The 19,841-nt window shown below is 46.1% G+C and overlaps 2 protein-coding genes across 4 annotated transcripts in view; one reads left to right on the top strand and one right to left on the bottom strand.

Annotated features, from left to right (window-relative positions):
• The window catches only part of LOC144605780 (serine/threonine-protein phosphatase 4 catalytic subunit), a 37,155-nt gene extending 20,647 nt beyond the window's left edge, over positions 1-16,508 (bottom strand). The window contains exon 1 of one of the 3 annotated variants that reach the window (XM_078421337.1): positions 16,223-16,508. The gene's annotated coding sequence lies outside the window, so the exon portion shown is untranslated. Of the gene's footprint in view, positions 1-3,566; positions 3,689-5,750; positions 5,825-16,222 lie in introns of those variants that run through there. The other 2 variants (XM_078421334.1, XM_078421335.1) reach the window with 2 other exon arrangements.
• Positions 16,333-19,841, top strand: part of crkl (v-crk avian sarcoma virus CT10 oncogene homolog-like) — a 35,344-nt gene continuing 31,835 nt past the window's right edge. Inside the window, exon 1 of the mRNA XM_078421333.1 lies at positions 16,333-17,371. Within this exon, the coding sequence (XP_078277459.1) occupies positions 16,571-17,371 (801 nt within the window). The 5' untranslated portion in view covers positions 16,333-16,570. The remainder of the gene's footprint in view (positions 17,372-19,841) is intronic.

Consider the following 19,841-nt stretch of genomic DNA (forward strand, 5'->3'; position numbering starts at 1 on the left):
CTGTGATGCCAGCAACATTATGTCATCGATCAAATGTAGACAAAATACACCAGTAAAACTTTAACAGGAGTTTTGACAGTCATAGCAGCAGAGACAATCCCATCAGATCCACATTTGAGATCATAGATGATCTGTACCTTAACTCCTGAAGTCTGCCTTAAGTACTTGTATTGCACTTACACAGAACAGAAAAAGGCCCTTCAGTGCACGTCTACACCCACCATGATACCAATCTGAACTAAATCCCATTTGCACAAGGACTACGTACCTTTATTACAGGTATAGGTTTAAGATGAGAGGGGAAAGATTTGAAAGGCATTTTTTTTCCACAGAGGAAGGTGTGTATGTAGAATCATATAGGTAGTTTGTCTGGGACTAGCTCAATTTGGCAACTTGGTGGTCATGGACAAGTTGTTCCAAAGGGCCTGTTCCACATTGTATAGCTCTCTGACTAATTCGAGAAGATTCTCTGTTGTCTGGGATAACTAGAGCATGTACTCAATAGCCTAGAGAGCCCTGCTCTCATGTTCTCCATCTCAGCCTATAATGGCCAAGTCTATGTGAACCTTGCGTTTGAAGATACAAGGAGTACTTCAGAGTTCTTTTTTGTGGAAGGATATTTTCTGACCTCTGCTTAATAATGACCTAATCTGATTAAGCTTATAAATTCAGCTCCCCAACTAACAGCAAATGTTTCTCTTCACCGTCTCAATAATTAATTTCAAAACCCTTAATTAATTTGAAAAAAGCATTAAATTTTTATATTGGAAAGAATGCAAATCTGGTTTGTGTGATTGCTATTATATCTGATTCCTGGAACCCGGGCAACACTCTGGGGAATCTATACTACATTCCTACCAAACCATTAAATCCTAAAGACACAGTGCCCAGAAAAATGAGTACTCCAACCTGATTTCTATTTCATAGGATGCAAACATCACTAGCTTTATTGCCAATTCACATCTGGAGTGGTCACACATAATGGTCTTAAACAGAATGCCAAATAGATCAACGGGGGATATAATCTTGCTGGCTCTCCACTAGACCACTTGGACAATTAGAAGAAAGAAAGCCGTAAGAGAGAATGAGCAGAATAAAGCATGGAAAGCACAGGTTTGGAGGTATATGGGCCAAATGCAGGCAGGTGGGACTAGTGTAATGGGACATGTTGGTTGGTGTGGGCAAGTTGGGCCGAAGGGCCTGTTTTCACACTGTATGACTCAAGGCGTCCCATCTGTGATGGAGAACGGTAAGAGTTAGCAAGAGATAAAGCTGAAGTCTGAAGTGACTGTACCCGCCTCCAGCCACATGTGTCGTGCCCACCTCCAGCCAAACACACAGCGCCTTCATTCGGATATAAAGCCCAATATCACAATAATTTTTCAGCCAGAGAGTTGTGAATCTGTGGAATTCTCTGCCACAGAAGGCAGTGGACGCCAATTCACTGGATGTATTCAAGAGAGTCAGATATAGCTCTTAGCGCTAATGGAATCAAGGGATATGGGGAGAAAGCAGGAACAGGGTACTGATCCTGGATGATCAGCCATGAAGATATTGAATGGCGGTGCTAGCTCGAAGGCCCGAATGGCCAAATCCTGCATCTATTTTCTATGTTTCTATGTAATAACAAACCTTCAGCCAACTCATTTTGTTGCTGACCAAGATTCAAGATTACCAAGATGGCTGATGAATACACCAGGAAGCAACAGACTGCAAAGAAGCCTGGTTGCAGTAAATCAGAAAATCAATAACACTGGAGGTCATTCAGCCCATCATGCCCATGCCAGCCAAAAACAAATACTATTCAGCATAACGCCACCTTTCTGTATGTGCAGGTCCAGCTCTTCAACTCCATGCCCAAGTACTAAATATGGCAAGGGTTTCTGACACCAATCAGCTCCAATTTTCCAGATCCTACAACATGCTCCCAAATCTCCCTTGCATTTTCCTCAGTATAATGATAGTTTTCCCTTAGTGCGGTGATCAAAAATTTACTTGAGTTCTAATCAGTGGCCTAGCCTAGCTCTTGCACTGTTGGTACTGTTGGTAACATTACCCTAATGTTACTTTGTATGCTTTTAATATCAGAAATCACCATTCAGCAGTCTATAGTCTTCCAGAGGACCAATCCCATTCCCCTCTTTATCCTTACCTCTGATACTATCTGTGTGCAAACTCCACAAAGACAGGACCAGAGATCGGTGGAACCCAGGTCAAAGGCAACAGTAATAACTACTCTGCCACCATGGTAGAGTAATACTAAGTAATACAGGTGGATATCCAGGTACTCTTTTAAAACAAGATCAACCTGTCCACAAAATACCCCACCACACAATCTCTATCACCAACACTTAATGGCAGCAAATACAGGGCAACACTGCCATCTACAGGTTCCCCTCCAAGTTGCACACCATCCCACATGACCAGCCAAAAAATGCTGGAATAACTCAGCAGCTGCAGAGGACATGGATAGGCAACATTTTGGGTCAGGAACCTTCACTCTGAAGACTGAGAGGGAGGCATAGATAATGTGGGATAGCCGCAAAAAGCTTGAATAACTCAACGGGACAGGCAGCATCTCTGGAGAGAAGGAATGGGTGATGTTTTGGGTCAAGACCCTTCTTCAGACTGGTTAAGGGATAAGGGAAACAAGCGATTTAGACGGTAATGTGGAGAGATAAAGAACAATGAATGAAAGATATGCAAAAAAGTAATGATGATAAAGGAAACAGGCCATTGTTAGCTGTTTGTAGGGTGAAAATGAGCAGCTAGTGCGACTTGGGTGGGGGAGGGATAGAGAGAGGGAATGCCGGGGCTACCTGAAGTGAGAGAAATCAATATTCATACCACTGGGCAGTACGTTGCCCAAGCGAAATATGAGATGCTGTTCCTCCAGTTTGCGTTTAGCCTAACTCTGACAATGGATGAGACCTAAGACAGAAAGGTCTGTGTCGGAATGGGAAGGAGAATTAATGTGCCAGCAACCCAGGAGATCAGGTAGGTTCAAGCGGGCTGAGCGAAGGTATTCCACGAAACGATCACCCAGTCTGCGTTTAGTCTCGCCGATGTACAAGAGATGTATTACAGCCCAGTGGTATGAATATTGATTTCTCTCATTTCAGGTAGCCTTGGCATTCCCTCTCTCTCTCTATCCCTCCCCTACCCAAGTCGCACTAGCTTCTTATTTTCACCCTACAAACAGCTAATAATGGCCTGTTTCCTTTATCATCGTTACTTTTTTGCGTATCTTTCATTCTGGAGAGACAAGTGTTGATGGGGGTGGGGTGCAGGGAATTTACCTGAAAAAGAAGAATTCCAATTTGCATGTTGGGTGATAGGCTATTCGAGAGGAACACAAGGTTCTTCCATTTTTGTATGTGCCTTGGAGGAGGCCAATGACAGAAATGTTGTTATAGAAACAGGAAGGGGAGTTGAAATAGCTCACAATTGGGAGCTCTGGACAGAGTGGGTTTGGCAAAACAGTCGCCGACGTAGAGGTGCTCACTACAGGAGCATTGAATACAATAGACGAGGCTGGAAATAGTGCAAGTAAACCCCAATCTCACCTGGAAGGGCTGAATGGAAGCAAGGAGGTGTAGGGATTCTCATCTCCTGCAGTCTTTTTGTCGCCAACACATGGGGCAAACTATCCATCAACATAGACTACAAACTCGCTGACTCCCACAGCTACCTTGACTATTCCTCCTCCCACTGTGCCTTTTGCAAGAACCATTCCTTTCTCCGTTTCTCCATCTCATCACCAAGAGGAACTTTCCCCACTCTAGGACATCCGAGACATCCTCTTTCTTCATTAAGCGTGGCTACCTCATTTTTCTAGCCAAAGCTCTCATTTGTGTCTCTTCTACTTCCTGCAGTTCAGCTGTTACATCCACCCCCCCCATGGAACAAGGATGGCATTCCCCTCGTCCCCACCAGCCTCTGCATCCAACACATCATTCTCCGACATTTCCACCACCTTCAACATGATCCCACCATCAGTCAAGCAATCTTCCCATTCTCACCACTTTCTGCTTTCCTCAAAGGCCTCTCCCTCTCTACAACTCCTTGGTTTACTCTTACCTTCCCAACCAACCGCCTCACTCTCCTCGGGCATTTTCCACTAGTATGGCAGGAGATACAAGCACCTGTTCCCACACCTTCTGCCTCATCTCCATTCAGGAACCACAACAATTTTTCCTTGTCAGACAGATTTTCTCTTGCATTTCTTCCAACCTCATCTACTGCATTCTCTGCTCCTGATGTGGAAGTCTCTACATCAACAAGTAGACTGAGCAAACACATGCTCTGTCCACCAGGATCAGCTGTAACTGCCAGTTACGTTATTTTAACTCCCCTTCCATTACCATACCTACCTTCCTGTCTTTAGCTCCACTACCAGAATAAGGCCGCATGCAAACTGGAAGATTAGCACCTAAAATTTCTCTTGCACGCCCTGCAATGCAACAGCATGAACATTGAATCGTCAATTTCAAGTAAACCCCCAAACCAACCCCTCATCCACCGTTGTCTCTCCCCACCCTCCCACCACACCTAGCAGACACCTTTCTCCCCCTACATCCATCACTCTGTTCTTTTCCCCTCCTGTTGCCGTACTTCTCCCACCCATTCCTCCCCCGAAAGCCAATTTTCCTTTTATTCCTCCCTCTTCCCCTCCCCATCTCCTTCCACCACAACCCATTCATTACATTCCACTTTCTCTTTCTCTTTCCTTTTGTCTCTGGCTTCCTTTTGTCTCTATTTCACATCTAGTCTGTCACTATCTCCACAAATCTGCCAATGACTCCTCCTATTGGCAGCTTTTGCCCCACCACGAATCCCCTTTACCAGCTTTGTTCCCTCTACTCCAAAAAGTTGAAGTCCCAACACACAAAAGCTTCTGAAGAATCCTGAGCAGAAAAGTCATCAACCTTCACAGATGCTGCCTGACCTACTGCTCAGCTAGCTTACTTCTTTACTCAAGATCCCAGTATCAGCAGTCTCTTGTATCTCCATTTACCTTCATGAGTTAACTCCCCCATCGTGAACCCCTCGCTCTATTGACATGCCCTTTGCACTGCCCCCTCACTGACTCCTGACATAACCCTTCAGTGACCAGTCACTCATTGACCCCTTCCTCTGCCCCCTCACATGCCACATTGACTCCTCCCTCTACCCCAGTCTATCTATTTTACCCCCATCGCTGCCCACTGTCCATTAATCCCTCTGACACCGCTTCCCAATATTGCACCCCTCCCTCGCATCCCCCATTGAACCTTCCCTCGCTGTTCACTAATTATCCACATTAGCCCCCACCTTCCCCATTCTCCTTAACCCCCCCACCATCCCCTAACACCCCCTCCCCCACTAACCCCCAATGCCCTCACTCACTCCACCTCTGCCCTCACCTAACCCCACCTCACCACTCTCATCAACCCCCACTCCCTTTAACGCCCCCCACTCGCATTAATCCCCAACCCCCCACTATTATTAGCTCCCAAATCTCATTAATTCCCCCCCACCCACTCACTCACTCATTACCCCTCCCCCATTAACCCCCACCCTGCCGCATTGCTCACAGTTGGGACACTCCTGTCTTACCCCCCCACCCTCCCTCCCTCCCCTTTCCATCCATCATTAACATCATCTCCCCGGCGAGAGGCCGACCGCCCGTGAGTCCAGGTCGCATCTACACGGCCCCGCCTGGCCCCAGCTACCGGGGACGGAGGGTGGGGGCGAGGCAGCGGCTTTACCTGAGCGGCTCGCACCGCAGGCCCGCGCACTCGGTACCGGCCTGGAGAGCGAACAGCGCCTGCGCCCCGCGCCCACTGCACCTCGGGAAATGTAGTTCCAACCGGCGAAAACCGAGTCACTTCCGGGTTAAAGTGGAGGAAGGAACTGCAGATGCTGGTTTAAATCGAAGGTGGACACAACATGCTGGAGTAACTCAGCGGGTCAGGCAGCATCTCCAGAGACCATCTCGAGAAGAAGTAGGGTCTCGAACCGAAACGTCACCCATTCCTTCTCTCCCGAGATGCTTCCTGAGCACGCATGTCCTCTCCATGACGCATTTGTGGTTGCGGCTGTGCTTCATCGCTTAAACAACTGGAATTACAGGATCTGCTTCCTTATTGTAACAGAGGGATCTTGGGGTTCAAGTATTGTCTCTGAAAGTGGCAACACGGGTAGATAGATACGGTGTGCTTGCTTTCATAGGTCAGGACTCAGAATGAAAGTCCAATCACAAGTATTTTTATGCCATTCGTATAAAGCAATCCACAACTGCTATCCCATCAGCACCATAAATATCCACTCCCTCCACCATATTGTGGCTGCAGTATTTACCACCTATAAAAGGGCAGCCTGAAGAAGGGTCTCGACCCAAAACGTCACCCACTCCTTCTCTCCAGAGATGCTGACTGTCCCGCTGAGTAACTCCACATTTTGTGTCTACCTTTGATTTAAATCAGCATCTGCAGTTCTTTCCAACACACTTAAAAGTGATTTATTCACAAAATGCTGGAGTAACTCAGCAGGTCAGGCAGCATCTCGGGAGAGAAGGAATGGGTGACGTTTTAAAAGTAATTCTGTTCAATTCCACATGTTTAAATTAGACTCCATTTAGTGCATTAATCAGCCGGTATTTTGTGGGGTCTGCATTGAAATTCCTCATCCCTCGGTCAGATTTGTTCTCTATTCTTTCGGTGTTGTGAATGACGGCAGGTTCGGTAGCAACCACACCAACACTCGCAATAGGGTGAACTCGCGTGGTGTATTTTATTTACAGTGGTAAGGAAGTCCAGGACCAGATGGTGTCACTGTCCCTCACTGTCAGGGCACATGTGCGATGACACTGACAATCTCAGGCTTGTCCTAGAAGCTTAGTTCTGGTCAATAGATAATAGGTGCAGGAGTAGGCCATTCGGCCCTTCGAGCCAGCACCGCCATTCAATGTGATCATGGCTGATCATTCTCAATCAGTACCCCGTTCCTGCCTTCTCACCATATCCCCTGACTCCGCTATCCTTAAGAGCTCTATCTAGCTCTCTCTTGAATGCATTCAGAGAATTGGCCTCCACTGCCTTCTGAGGCAGAGAATTCCACAGATTCACAACTCTCTGACTGAAAAAGTTTTTCCTCATCTCCATTCTAAATGGCCTACCCCTTATTCTTAAACTGTGGCCCCTTGTTCAGGACTCCCCCAACATTGGGAACATGTTTCCTGCCTCTAATGTGTCCAACCCCTTAATAATCTTATATGTTTCGATAAGATCCCCTCTCATCCTTCTAAATTCCAGTGTATACAAGCCTAGTCGCTCCAGTCTTTCAACATATGACAGTCCCGCTATTCCGGGAATTAACCTAGTAAACCTATGCTGCATGCCCTCAATAGCAAGAATATCCTTCCTCAAATTTGGAGACCAAAAACTGCACACAGTACTCCAGGTGCGGTCTCACTAGGGCCCTGTACATCTGCAGAAGGACCTCTTTACTCCTATACTCAACTCCTCTTGTTATGAAGGCCAACATTCCATTGGCTTTCTTCACTGCCTGCTGTACCTGCATGCTTCTTTTCAGTGACTGATGCACTAGGACACCCAGATCTCGTACGTCCCCTTTTCCTAACTTGACACCATTCAGAAAATACTCTGCCTTCCTATTCTTACCATCAAAGTGGATAACCTCACACTTATCCACATTAAACTGCATCTGCCATGCATCCGCCCACTCACACAACCTGTCCAAGTCACCCTGCAACCTCATAGCATCTTCCTCACAGTTCACACTACCACCCAGCTTTGTATCATCTGCAAATTTGCTAATAGTACTTTTAATCCCTTCATCCAAGTCATTCATGTATATTGTAAATAGCTGCGGTCCCAGCACCGAGCCTTGCGATACCCCACTAGTCACTGCCTGCCATTCTGAAAGGGACCCATTTATCCCCACTCTTTGCTTTCTGTCTGTCAACCAATTTTCTATCCATGTCAGTACCCTACCTCCAATACCATGTGCTCTAATTTTGCCCACTAATCTCCTACGTGGAACCTTGTCGAAGGCTTTCTGAAAGTCGAGGTACACCACATCCACCGGCTCTCCCCTGTCAACTTTCCTGGTTACATCCTCAAAGAATGCCAGATTAGTCAAGCATGATTTCCCCTTCGTAAATCCACGATCCTGTTACTACTATCCAAATGCTCCAGAAATTTCGTCTTTTATAATTGACCCCAGCATCTTCCCCACCACTGATGCTGACATCTCAGACTAACTGGTCTATAATTTCCCGTTTTCTTTCTCCCTCCTTTCTTAAAAAGTGGGACAACATTAGCTATCCTCCAATCCACAGGAACTGATCCTGAATCTATAGAACATTGGAAAATGATCACCAATGCGTCCACAATTTCTAGCGCCACCTCCTTAAGTACCCTGGGATGCAGACCATCAGGCCCTGGGGATATATCAGCCTTCAGTCCCATCAATCTACCCAACACAATTTCCTGCCTAATGTGGATTTCCTTCAGTTCCTCCGTCACCCTAGGATCTCTTGCCATTAGAACATCTGGGAGATTGCTTGTATCTTCCTTAGTGAAGACAGATCCAAAGTACCAGTTCAACTGGTCTTCGAAGAAGGAGGCATAGCGATGTCAGGCTTTTTCCTGCAGTTCATCCTTCCCTCAAAAGGATGCAATGACGATAGATTTATTCCCTGCGCTCAGCTTTAGGCTTCAAGGGGTGACGCTGGCGGTGTCTGGATTATCCTGCCAGCCACCATTTGCGTGTGTGTGTCTCCCTTACTCTGTGGGCAGGAGGACATTCTGGCGTCTCAGGCTTGCCCCGGCCACTCAGTCTTAGCCTCAGAGGAGTCCAGGTTTTTTTTTTCTCCTGGTAATCCAGTGGCGTTGGGGATCTCAGGTTTGTCCCAGTGGCGTCCCATTTGTTTCTCTCTCAGGTTCATGTGGCCAACCACGATCAGCTAATTGGACTCAGCTCTTACCAATAATGCTGGGGATTGGCCTCTCCTGGTCAGTCAGCCAGTGGTGGGAATCAGAGCTGCATCCAAAGGAGGGCGCGCTATCAGTGTATTACCAAAGTTCAGGATGTTTTACGGGAAGAGAGATATTTCTGATTAAATCATCCACTCCCCTGATCCGACTACATTTTATCTCTGTACCGCCCACTCCCCTGACATCAGTCTGAAGGGTCCCAATCCGAAACATCACCCATTCCTTCTCTCCAGAGATGCTGCTTGTCCAGCTGTTACTCCAGCATTTTTTGTCTACTATCAATTTCATTTATTGCAGTATGTGCAGGAAAATATAAGTTGACATTTATATTTCACTTCTATTGTTACAAAAATATAGGATTCCGTGTGATTCCTGAGAATTTGCTGGAGACACGATGAACTGCAGAAGTTGGAATCATGAGCACAAATCAAACTGTCGGAGCAACTCAGTAGGTCAGGCAGCATATGTGGAGGGAAGCATCGACGACATTGGGTTGGAACCCTTATTCAGATGGAAGACCCAAAATGCTTTCTGTATATTTTCCTCCATTAATGCTGCCTGACCTGCTGAGTTCCTGCGGAGGTTTGTGTTTTTCCTGAGAATTGGCTGATTGCTTTTTCCTGTAAGTTGTCATTTGGAGATTCAGTTCAGTAGACCGATGTTCCACTTTTACAAAGAGTTCTCAGAACTTTTCAAGCATTCTCAAATTGTGCAGATCTTTTGATGAACTCCCCATTGCATTTTCTAGAATCGGCATTTTCCACTCCAAGAAAGTACCAGAATAGTGCATAGGGTTTAGTACCTCTAAAAATAACAAATTACCTCTCCTCTACTTTCCTTGCTGATATTCTGCTGAATATTGACTAATGTTCCTCAATTAACAGAAAAGTTGAACAGCATGGGAACTAGCGTTCTTAGTGTTTGACCAGCAAACCTCTCTCCCAACCATTTATTCATTCACATTGATTACCTTTCTGTCACGGTTATTGCAGCTATAAGTGAATGTATACAGATTCAGAACAAATCTGAAAATTCATGGAAATTGCATGAGTACATTATGTCAATAACCAGTGGTTGTAATATGTATAAACAGCACTTGGCCCTTTTATCTGAACCAGAGTCTTCAACCCTGATATCTGATTGAATTGCACCTCAGAGATGGTCTCAATGGGCTGCATGGCCTCCTTCTGTGATATAATGATTCTTGTCTGTTTGAATTGTTCTCCTTGCTGCTTCTGCCAGGAATATAAAACTCTCAGAACTTGCACGGTCACTATTGTTTATATGTCAAAATGCAATCACTTGTTCCCTCACAGCAAGATTGCTGGTTAGGGTGGCGGGCAGGCGACAGGGGAGGTCCATCTATCATCGCATTAGAACTATCTGGTAATCCTGATATCTCTCTGTTTGACAGTGGCCAAAACAGATATTGTGGCGATTGTCGTCATTTTTCTGAGGACCACAGGTTTCCCAGGAATTCCATACACATTAGAACTAACGAAGAGTGGGAGAATTATTACACTGTGGGGTGAAGAGATAGGTGCAAGATTGAGAAAACTGTCAAACAAACAAAAATACTAATGGGCAAAACATTGTTCTCTGGTCTGGTGACATGTACTGACAATAAATATTTAATAAGGAGACAACTCTGCTTTAACAAAGGAGCAATCGTCTGTACGCAACAAATGTGGAAGTGCAAAGGAGGTGAAGCAACTAGATCTGTTGTGAAATAACGGAATCAGAGTAGAACTGGGTTTAGTTATCAAGCTGGGAAGGAAAGTAGGGCAGGGAGGAGGAGTCATAGGGAGAAGTGGAAAAGATGGAGAGGAAGGGAAGGAGTTGAGGGACAAAGAAGAAAGAGGGAATTTAGAGGAGGAACATGAAACAGGAGGAGGGAGGTATTCATAGGGGAGGAGGAGGAAGTTAGTTTAAGAGGAGGAAGAGGAAGTGGAACCAGGGGAACAGAAAAGGGGGGGGAGGCAGAGATGGAGGAAGAGCTTTGGGGGTGGGGGCAGTAGCAGTCTCAACAGTTTGCAGCCATTTCATTGACAGCGGTAGATCCTTGAGGTCGATAACTATTTCAAGTACCTTCAATGGAGATTCAGCAGCCGTCCATCTCCCAAGCTGTAACCTCGAGAGAACTATGAATAGGATCATTAGAACAAAAAAGGATTGCCAGACAAATACCATGGCTGCTCACAAGAGTGATTTGTTATTTCAGAACATTACTAATTTGTTTCAGATCCCGTGTTACTACATGGTCTTCATTTCATTAGGAATTTACATCTATTCCCAAGTTTCTAACAGTAACATTGAGCCAATCAATGGGGATTAGTACTTGTTTTCCAGTCAACCAATAATTAGGGTGAAGTATAGGAGAAACAGAAACTGCAAAAGCTGGAATCTTGCATGGAACACAAAGTGCTGAAGTAACTCATCGGGCCAGGCAGCAGCTGGCGGATGTGGAGTGGTGATGTTTCGGGTCAGAACGTTTCTTCATACTAATTGCAGTAGTTAATCAGATAGTTTATGATTTGGAATGGGTGGCATTTCCATAATACCGGTTGTGAAGGACGGGTGCCGTTTCGGGTTGGAACTCTTCATCAGTCTGAAGGAGGGTCCCAACTTGAAACGTCACCCATCCTTTTTTTCCAGAGATGCCGCCTGAACCCCCCCCCCGAGTTACACTAGCACTTTGTGTCTATCTTTGGTATAAAACAGCTTCTGCAGTTCTTTGTTTCTAGACACTATGGAAAGTATCCTGATTGAGCTCATCATGGCTTGGTACGACATTTCCAAAGCACAGGAACACAAATGGCTGCAGAATGATGGACTCAGCCCATACCATCCCCACCACTGAAAGCATCCATGAAGTATTGCCCCAATTAGGCAACATAAATCGTAAAAGGTCCCGACCATGTTATCTACTCACTGCTACTGTCAGGCAGGAGGTATAGAACTCTGAAGTCGCACACCACCAGATTTAGGAATGCCTGCTTTCCCATGATCATCAGGTTCTGGAACTGACCTGGAAAATCCTAATACTACCTAGACAACAGAATATCATGGACCATCGCTATGCACCACAATAGACGTGTTTTCTACTTACATTTTGCATGAATATATTTTCTTTTGGCAATCTTTTTCTTTTCACTTTTACAATTTATGTGTGATTTAATTATTTATATATATCATATCATATCATATATATATACAGCCGGAAACAGGCCTTTTTCGGCCCTCCAAGTCCGTGCCGCCCAGTGATCCCCGTACATTAACACTATCCTACACCCACTAGGGACAATTTTTACATTTTACCCGCCAATTAACCTACATACGTCTTTGTATATGCACCAATTATGTTTCTGCACATTGTCTGGATCTACATGCCTGTGATGCTGCTGCAAGCAAGATTTTCACTGTATTTCTACACCACCAGACCTGTACATATGACAATAAACTCGACGTGTCAATATAATTGCAGTGTTGAGGGAGTGGGTCTGAGAAAGACTGAAACAAAAAGATAGGTGTAGCTTGGCTTCATTTGGTCAGTACACCTTTAAACTGGAGAAAATGAGGGGAGTTGGAGAAGTTGTTCAATTGGAAAAAAATTGATTTTGCAGTTTTTCCCTCAACTTCAATGGCACAGCTGCTGCCTCATAGTGCCTGGGACCTGGGTTTGATCCTGATTCTGCACGTTCTCTCTATGACTGCGTGGGTTTCCTCTGGGGTTTAGGTTAATTGGCCTCTATAAAAATGCTTCAAATGTGTAGGGAGTGGATAAGGAAGCGGGGTAACATGGAACTAATGTGAACAGGCGATCGACTGTCAGGGCAGATTCGGTGAGGTGAAGGGCTTGTTCCCATTCAGTATCTTTATACTAAACTAAATTTCAATAAGTATCCTCATCTAGGAAGGAAATAACTGTTGTTAGGTCACTCTGCCCAAAGTAGAATGCAAAGTGACTCTGCAATTTCACATTGGATGGAGCAAGATCAGACAGAGTTAGACAAGATCAGACAGGTCAGCACATAGGGTGGTGGTGTGGAGAAGGGCTGATATACCATCTCAGATACCTCAAAATGCACTGCAGCTTTGGAAAGAAGCTTTCATGAGTCAGTTATTAAAGATGTGATAGCATCACATTTGGAAAGTGGTGAAATCATCGGACAAAGTCAGCATGGATTTATGAAAGGCAAATCATGCCTGACGAATCATAGAATTTTTCGAGGATGTAACTAGTAGAGTGGATAAGGGAGAACCAGTCGATGTGTTATATCTGGACTTTCAGAAGGCCTTCGACAAAGTCCCACGTAGGAGATTGGGGTACAAACTTAAAGCACACGGTATTGGGGGTTCAGTGTTGAGGTGGATAGAGAATTGGTTAGCGGACAGGAAGCAAAGAGTAGGAATAAACGGGTCCTTTTCGGAATGGCAGGCAGTGATTAGTGTGGTATCACAAGGGTCAGTGCTGGGACCCCAGTTATTTATAATATATTTTAATGATTTGGGCGAGGGAATTGAATGCAATATCTCTAAGTTTGCGGATGACACGAAGCTGGGTGGCAGTGTTAGCTGCGAGGAGGATGCTAGGAGGCTGCAGAGTGACTTGGATAGATTAGGAGAGTGGGCAAATGCATGGCAGATGCAATATAATGTGGATAAATGTGAGGTTATCCACTTTGGCGGCAAGAACAGGAAAGCAGATATTACCTAAATGGTGGCCAATTAGGAAAAGGGGAGATGCAACGTGACCTGGGTGTCATGGTGCACCAGTCATTGAAAGCAATGTGCAGCAAGGTGCAGCAGGCAGTGAAGAAAGCGAATGGTATGTTAGCATTCATAGCAAGAGGATTTGAGTATAGGAGTAGGGAGGTTCTGCTGCAGTTGTACAGGGCCTTGGTGAGACCGCACCTGGAGTATTGTGTACAGTTTTGGTCTCCTAATCTGAGGAAAGACATTCTAGCCTTAGAGGGAGTACAGAGAAGGTTCACCAGATTGATCCCTGGGATGGCAGGACTTTCATATGAAGAAAGACTGGATAGACTAGGCTTATACTCGTTGGAATTTAGAAGACTGAGGGGGGATCTAATTGAAACATATAAAATTCTTAAGGGGTTGGACAGGCTAGATGCGGGAAGATTGTTCCCGATGTTGGGGAAGTCCAGAACCAGGGGTCACAGCTTAAGGATAAGGGGGAAGTCTTTTAGGACCGAGATGAGAAAACATTTCTTCACACAGAGAGTGGTGAGTCTGTGGAATTCTCTGCCACAGAAGGTAGTTAAGGCCAGTTCATTGGCTATATTTAAGAGGGAGTTAGATGTGGCCCTTGTGGCTAAAGGGATCAGGGGGTATGGAGAGAAGGCAGTTACAGGTTACTGAGCTGGATGATCAGCCATGATCATATTGAATGGCGGTGCAGGCTCGAAGGGCCGAATGGCCTACTCCTGCACCTATTTTCTATGTTTCTATGGATACACCGTGAATGGGTTGGCTCTGACTTTAAGATGATTAACGACTCAAGAGGGTTTAATTGTCATATATACCGAAAACAGAACAATGAAATTCTTACTTGCAGCAGCATAACAGGTTTGTAAACACAGTTCTTACAGATAACATAATAAACAAAAAAAAATCAATAAAATTAAAAAAACAATATTAGTGAAAAAAATGTTCACGGTCCCTAATGCAACTAAGACGGTTCAGAGTTTATAGTTGGTGTTTGCAGTGTTCAAGTGCACGATGGTGGTTGGGAAGAAACTATTCCTGAACCTGGAGGTCACGTTTTCAAAATTCTTATACATTCCTCCCAACAGCAGGAGTAAAATGAGGGTGTGACCAGTGTAGTGTTGGTCCTTGATGATTTGGTTGCCTTTTTGAGACAGCACCTCCTTTGTGGAGTGGGGTATTTACGGAGAGAAAAACACTTTTGGGAACAAATACTTTTTCATCTATTAATCATTTCCCTCACCAGTGCTACCTTACTGCTGGTCCCAGAGTATTCTGTTGGTGTAAATATACTGCCAATAAGGCCTCATCCAACAGAAGCGCTCTCTTCATGATCAACCAAAACCACACAGTTCCCCTTTGCCCCTCAATAGGGCACCATCTTCCACTAAAATGAAACTTTTTTTGGTAAAAATTGAAACATGAGATACAACAGTCAAACACGACCATTCTCATTCCATATCACTCCATTGCTGACATGGGTTATATATATCAGAACACCAGAGTTCTTTTAGTTTAGTTTATTGTTACGTGCACCGAGGTACAGTGAAAAGCTTGTGTTGTGCGATAACCAGTCAGCCGAAAGAAATACATGATTACCCATCTTTGTTCCGTGAGGAATGCCGAAAGAGTCGTCGTCGTCCCCCCCCCCCCCCCCCCCCCCCGGGGACTCTGTGAGGAGTAGGGGGTAGGATCCCATCATAGAAACATAGAAAATAGGTGCAGGAGTAGGCCATTCGGCCCTTCGAGCCTGCACCGCCATTCAATATGATCATGGCTGATCATCCAGCTCAGTAGCCTGTACCTGCCTTCTCTCCATACCCCCTGATCCCTTTAGCCACAAGGGCCACATCTAACTCCCTCTTAAATATAGCCAATGAACTGGCCTTAACTACCTTCTGTGGCAGAGAATTCCACAGACTCACCACTCTCTGTGTGAAGAAATGTTTTCTCATCTCGGTCCTAAAAGACTTCCCCCTTATCCTTAAGCTGTGACCCCTGGTTCTGGACTCCCCCAACATCGGGAACAATCTTCCCGCATCTAGCCTCTCCAACCCCTTAAGAATTTTATATGTTTCTATAAGATCCCCCCTCAGTCTTCTAAATTCCAGCGAGTACAAGCCCAGTCTATCCCGTCTTTCCTCATATGCAAGTCCCGCCATCCCAGGGATTAATCTGGTGAACCTTCTCTGTACTCCCTCTAAGGCAAGAACTGTACAGGGCACAGTTCGGGCCCCTCATGTGAGGAGTAGGGGGCTCGGATCCCTTCACCTCCACAGGACAGAGTTCTGGACCCTCGTATTAGGACTAGGGAGTAGGATCCCATCATCTCCACAGGACAGAGAGGCAGCCCACCAGGCTCCAGCACCACTCTCAGCACCGAGACTGGGGCCTGGGGGTGGAACCGGTCTACGGCGTCCGGCCATTTAAAGCTGCCCGTCAGGTGTGTGTCTCGGTGAGGACAGTCCGAGAGCGCCGTTACCTGCCCGCACCTCGATGGCCGCACACATCATGTCCTCCATCGCCGCCGCTCTCCCTTCTTCCCGCCGAATGTGCCACGCACGGCGGCGCGTTGACGTCACTCGAGGAGCGGGCGCCGCGCGGCCGCCATCTTAGGCAGCGGGTGGGGAGCGAGCGGGAGCCGGGAGGCCGCGCCGACACAGCCGCAAACGCCGGCATGCCCAGGTGCCTGTGACCAACGAGGCAGCGCCCGGGTGGCAGGCAGGCAGTGCGGTGCGCTAGCGGAGCCGAGCCCGGCCCTCCCTCCCTCACCACCGTGTGGTTGTGAAGTGGGGTCCGGGACTCGGGGTTGCAGCGGAGGGGAGCCGTGCCTCGTCGCCATGGCGGCCGCCAAGTTCGAATCGCACGACCGGACGAGCTGGTACTTTGGGCAGCTGAGCCGCCAGGAAGCGCAGGGCAAGCTGCAGGGCCAGCGGCACGGCACCTTTCTGGTGCGGGACAGTACCACCTGCCCAGGCGATTACGTGCTTTCGGTGTCGGAGAACTCCAAGGTGTCGCACTACATCATCAACAGCCTGCCCAACAAGTTCAAGATCGGCGACCAGGAGTTCGAACACCTGCCCGGCTTGCTCGAGTTCTACAAGATCCACTACCTGGACACCACCACCCTGATCGAGCCGGCCGCGCGGGTGACGGGCCCGCCTGCCTCGCTAGGCAAGGCCGCTGGCCCAGGCCAGGGCCACGTCCTGCTGGGCCCCGGCACGGCCTCGGGCGGCGGCGAGGAGAGCGCCGACTACGTGCGGACGCTGTACGACTTCTCCGGCAACGACGTGGAGGACCTGCCCTTCAAGAAGGGCGAACTACTGGTGATCGTGGAAAAGCCCGAGGAGCAGTGGTGGAGCGCCCGCAATAAGGACGGCCGCCTTGGCATGATCCCCGTTCCCTACGTCGAGGTGGTGGTCAAGTCGGCGCCGCAGCAGCAGCAACAAGCGCCGGGCTACCGCAACTCTAGCAGCTACGGCATTCCCGAGCCCGCACACGCCTACGCCCAGCCCCAGACCAGCAGTCCCCTGCCCACCGGCGTTAACCCGTTGCCCACTACCCAGAACGGGCCCGTCTACGCCAGGGCTATCCAGAAGAGAGTTCCTTGCGCCTATGACAAAACTGCCTTGGCGTTGGAGGTAGGCGCATTATCGGCAGGCCTTTTTAGGCATCTTCCCCTTTGCTTCGGTTGCCAATGGTCCTGAAGCCGGGAAGTGGAGCTGCGATTGTTCTTGGGTAGTCTTAATAGGAAGTAACGAAGGGGTTTGGTATATGGGGCAATTAGTTTCCAGTGTGGGTTTAGTTGTTAATCAGTGCGTAACTTTAACTAAACGAAGTAGTGGTAGGCAAGTGTGTCGGAATGAACCGCAGATGCTGGTTTAAACACAAAAAGCTACAGTAACTCATCGGGTCTGACATCACCTCTGGAGAAAAGGAATAGGTGAGGTTAGTGGTAGACTCTCTATAGTACTTAGAAAACTGCGTTGGACAAGAAGATTTAAAAGTAATTTGGGAGTAACGGAAGAAAAAACTGAAAAAGGGGTAACATTAATGTCTCTTGTAAAGCGAGGCCTTATACAGAATATATGTGTTCGTTAAAATCGCGATCGTTAAAATCTGTGATCGTTAAAATCGTGTTACATTTTAAAATGTGGAACGTGAATCCGAAGAAGTATCTAAAGGTAAAGGAGCTCCTTTCAGATTCACAAGGGTGTATATATAAGATGACGGGCAAACCCCAATTCTTATTTCACCAGCCAGGGAAGCAGGAGTTAATTTTAAAACTTTTTTAAAAACTTGTTTATAGTGGAGAGAAGAATGGCTGTTCATTTAGAGCCTTCTTTCTATTCTGGAATAGCCTAGATGGGAAATGTATGTTTGTGGTTTCATGAAAGATATTTGATTTTAAAAATCAGTAGACCTTTGGATATTAATGGAATCGATGGATATGATATTAATGAAGGAAAATGATGCAGAGGTAAAATAAGTCTGAACCTCTGAGGATGAGTATAAGCTAGTTAGTGGAAAAATAAAAGGTAATAAAAGATTGAAGTGTGAGAATTTGGGCACGGACAGAGTGGATCCTGGAAAGATTCAATTGGGTCAATAATTGCAATTGTTTATGTTTATTACATTATACCAGTCGTTGGTAGTAACAATACTTTTCTGATGGGAGGTGTCAAAAAAACATTATTATTTTACAGGGTGGCACATTGGTCTAACTATTAGAACTGCTACCATGCACCTCCAGCAATCCAGGTTCAATCATGACCTCCAGTGCTTGTTGGAGTTTACTCCATGTGGTTCCTTCCAGGTGTTTGTTTCTTCCAACATTCCAAAGATATGCAGGTTGGTAGGTTAACTGGTCACTGTAAATTGCCCCTGGCGCATAGGTGGGTGGTAGAACTTGGCAGGAGTTGATGGCTTTGTGGAGAGAATAAAATGGGGTTGGCGTAAGTGCTTGATGGTCAGTGCGGAACAAATGATTTGAAGGTGTAGGAAAGAACTGCAGATGCTGGTTTAAATTGAAGGTAGGCAAAATGCTGGAGTAACTCAGTGGGTCAGGCAGCATCTCTGGAGAGAAGGAATGGGCGATGTTTCGTGTCGAGACCTGAAGAGGATCTCAACCTGAAACGAAGCCCATTCCTTCTCTCCAGAGATGCTGCCTGACCCGCTGAGTTAAATGGTTTGAAGGGTCTGTTTCTTCGTTAACTGTAACACTTTGGCTATAAAAGTAAGCCAGTACATAGTTTGAGTAAAGGGAACTAATTTTGGAATCTGTCTTGTATTGATTGGCCAGATGCAAGAGTGAAATTGTGCTGCTTGTATAATCAGTAGTGCAGGAGCAAAGGTTTGTGGCTGTGTTCCCTCCTGTGCCCACCTGAAGATAAGTTCTTCAGGGAGGTACAATATGAATTTTCTTCTTTACTGTCCTCCAATAAATGGTGTTCTCAAAACTGAATGTATGTAATAGTCATGAGGCCTTTGAGAGGGTTGTTTGAAATCTGTCTGAAGATTTCATGTAACAAGAGATAACAGCTACTCAACAGAGATTGTTATGAAGACCCACTTGAAAATACCGTGGCAAAAATTCTCATGAGTATTTTTATTGGATTTCCAATTTGCAACAAGATTTTTTATGATTTGTTTTAGTATCAATTTTAAGGGATCCAGGGTTGCTTCCTGGTCTGTTCCTGTATACATTATCTAGAGGTGCAGAATTCATTGATATCGGCAATTAATATTACAGATTTTATTTTTAATTATGTACTATTGATTTACTATCCACTGTTGCCAGATAAACTTCATTCATATTGTGCATTTCGTTGTCAAATATTCTTTTCAGCTGTTAGAGGAGAACGTTTGTGGACTTGGCAGCTTAGTGTCATTCATCAGTTCAATGACACTTCGTTAAACTGCAAAGAGTGCAGAGAAGATTTCGTTAGTTTAGTTTGTCACGTGTACTGAGGTACAGTGAATTTATGCAGGTGTTGCTTGGACTTGAGGGCCTGAGGTTGGGCAGGCTAAGACTTTATTCCTTGGAACACCGAAAGCTGAGTGGTGATCTCATAGAGGTGCATAAGATCATGAGGGGAATAGATGGTGTGA

Source organism: Rhinoraja longicauda, chromosome 25, assembly GCF_053455715.1.
Source record: "Rhinoraja longicauda isolate Sanriku21f chromosome 25, sRhiLon1.1, whole genome shotgun sequence".
Classification (NCBI taxonomy): domain Eukaryota; kingdom Metazoa; phylum Chordata; class Chondrichthyes; order Rajiformes; family Arhynchobatidae; genus Rhinoraja; species Rhinoraja longicauda.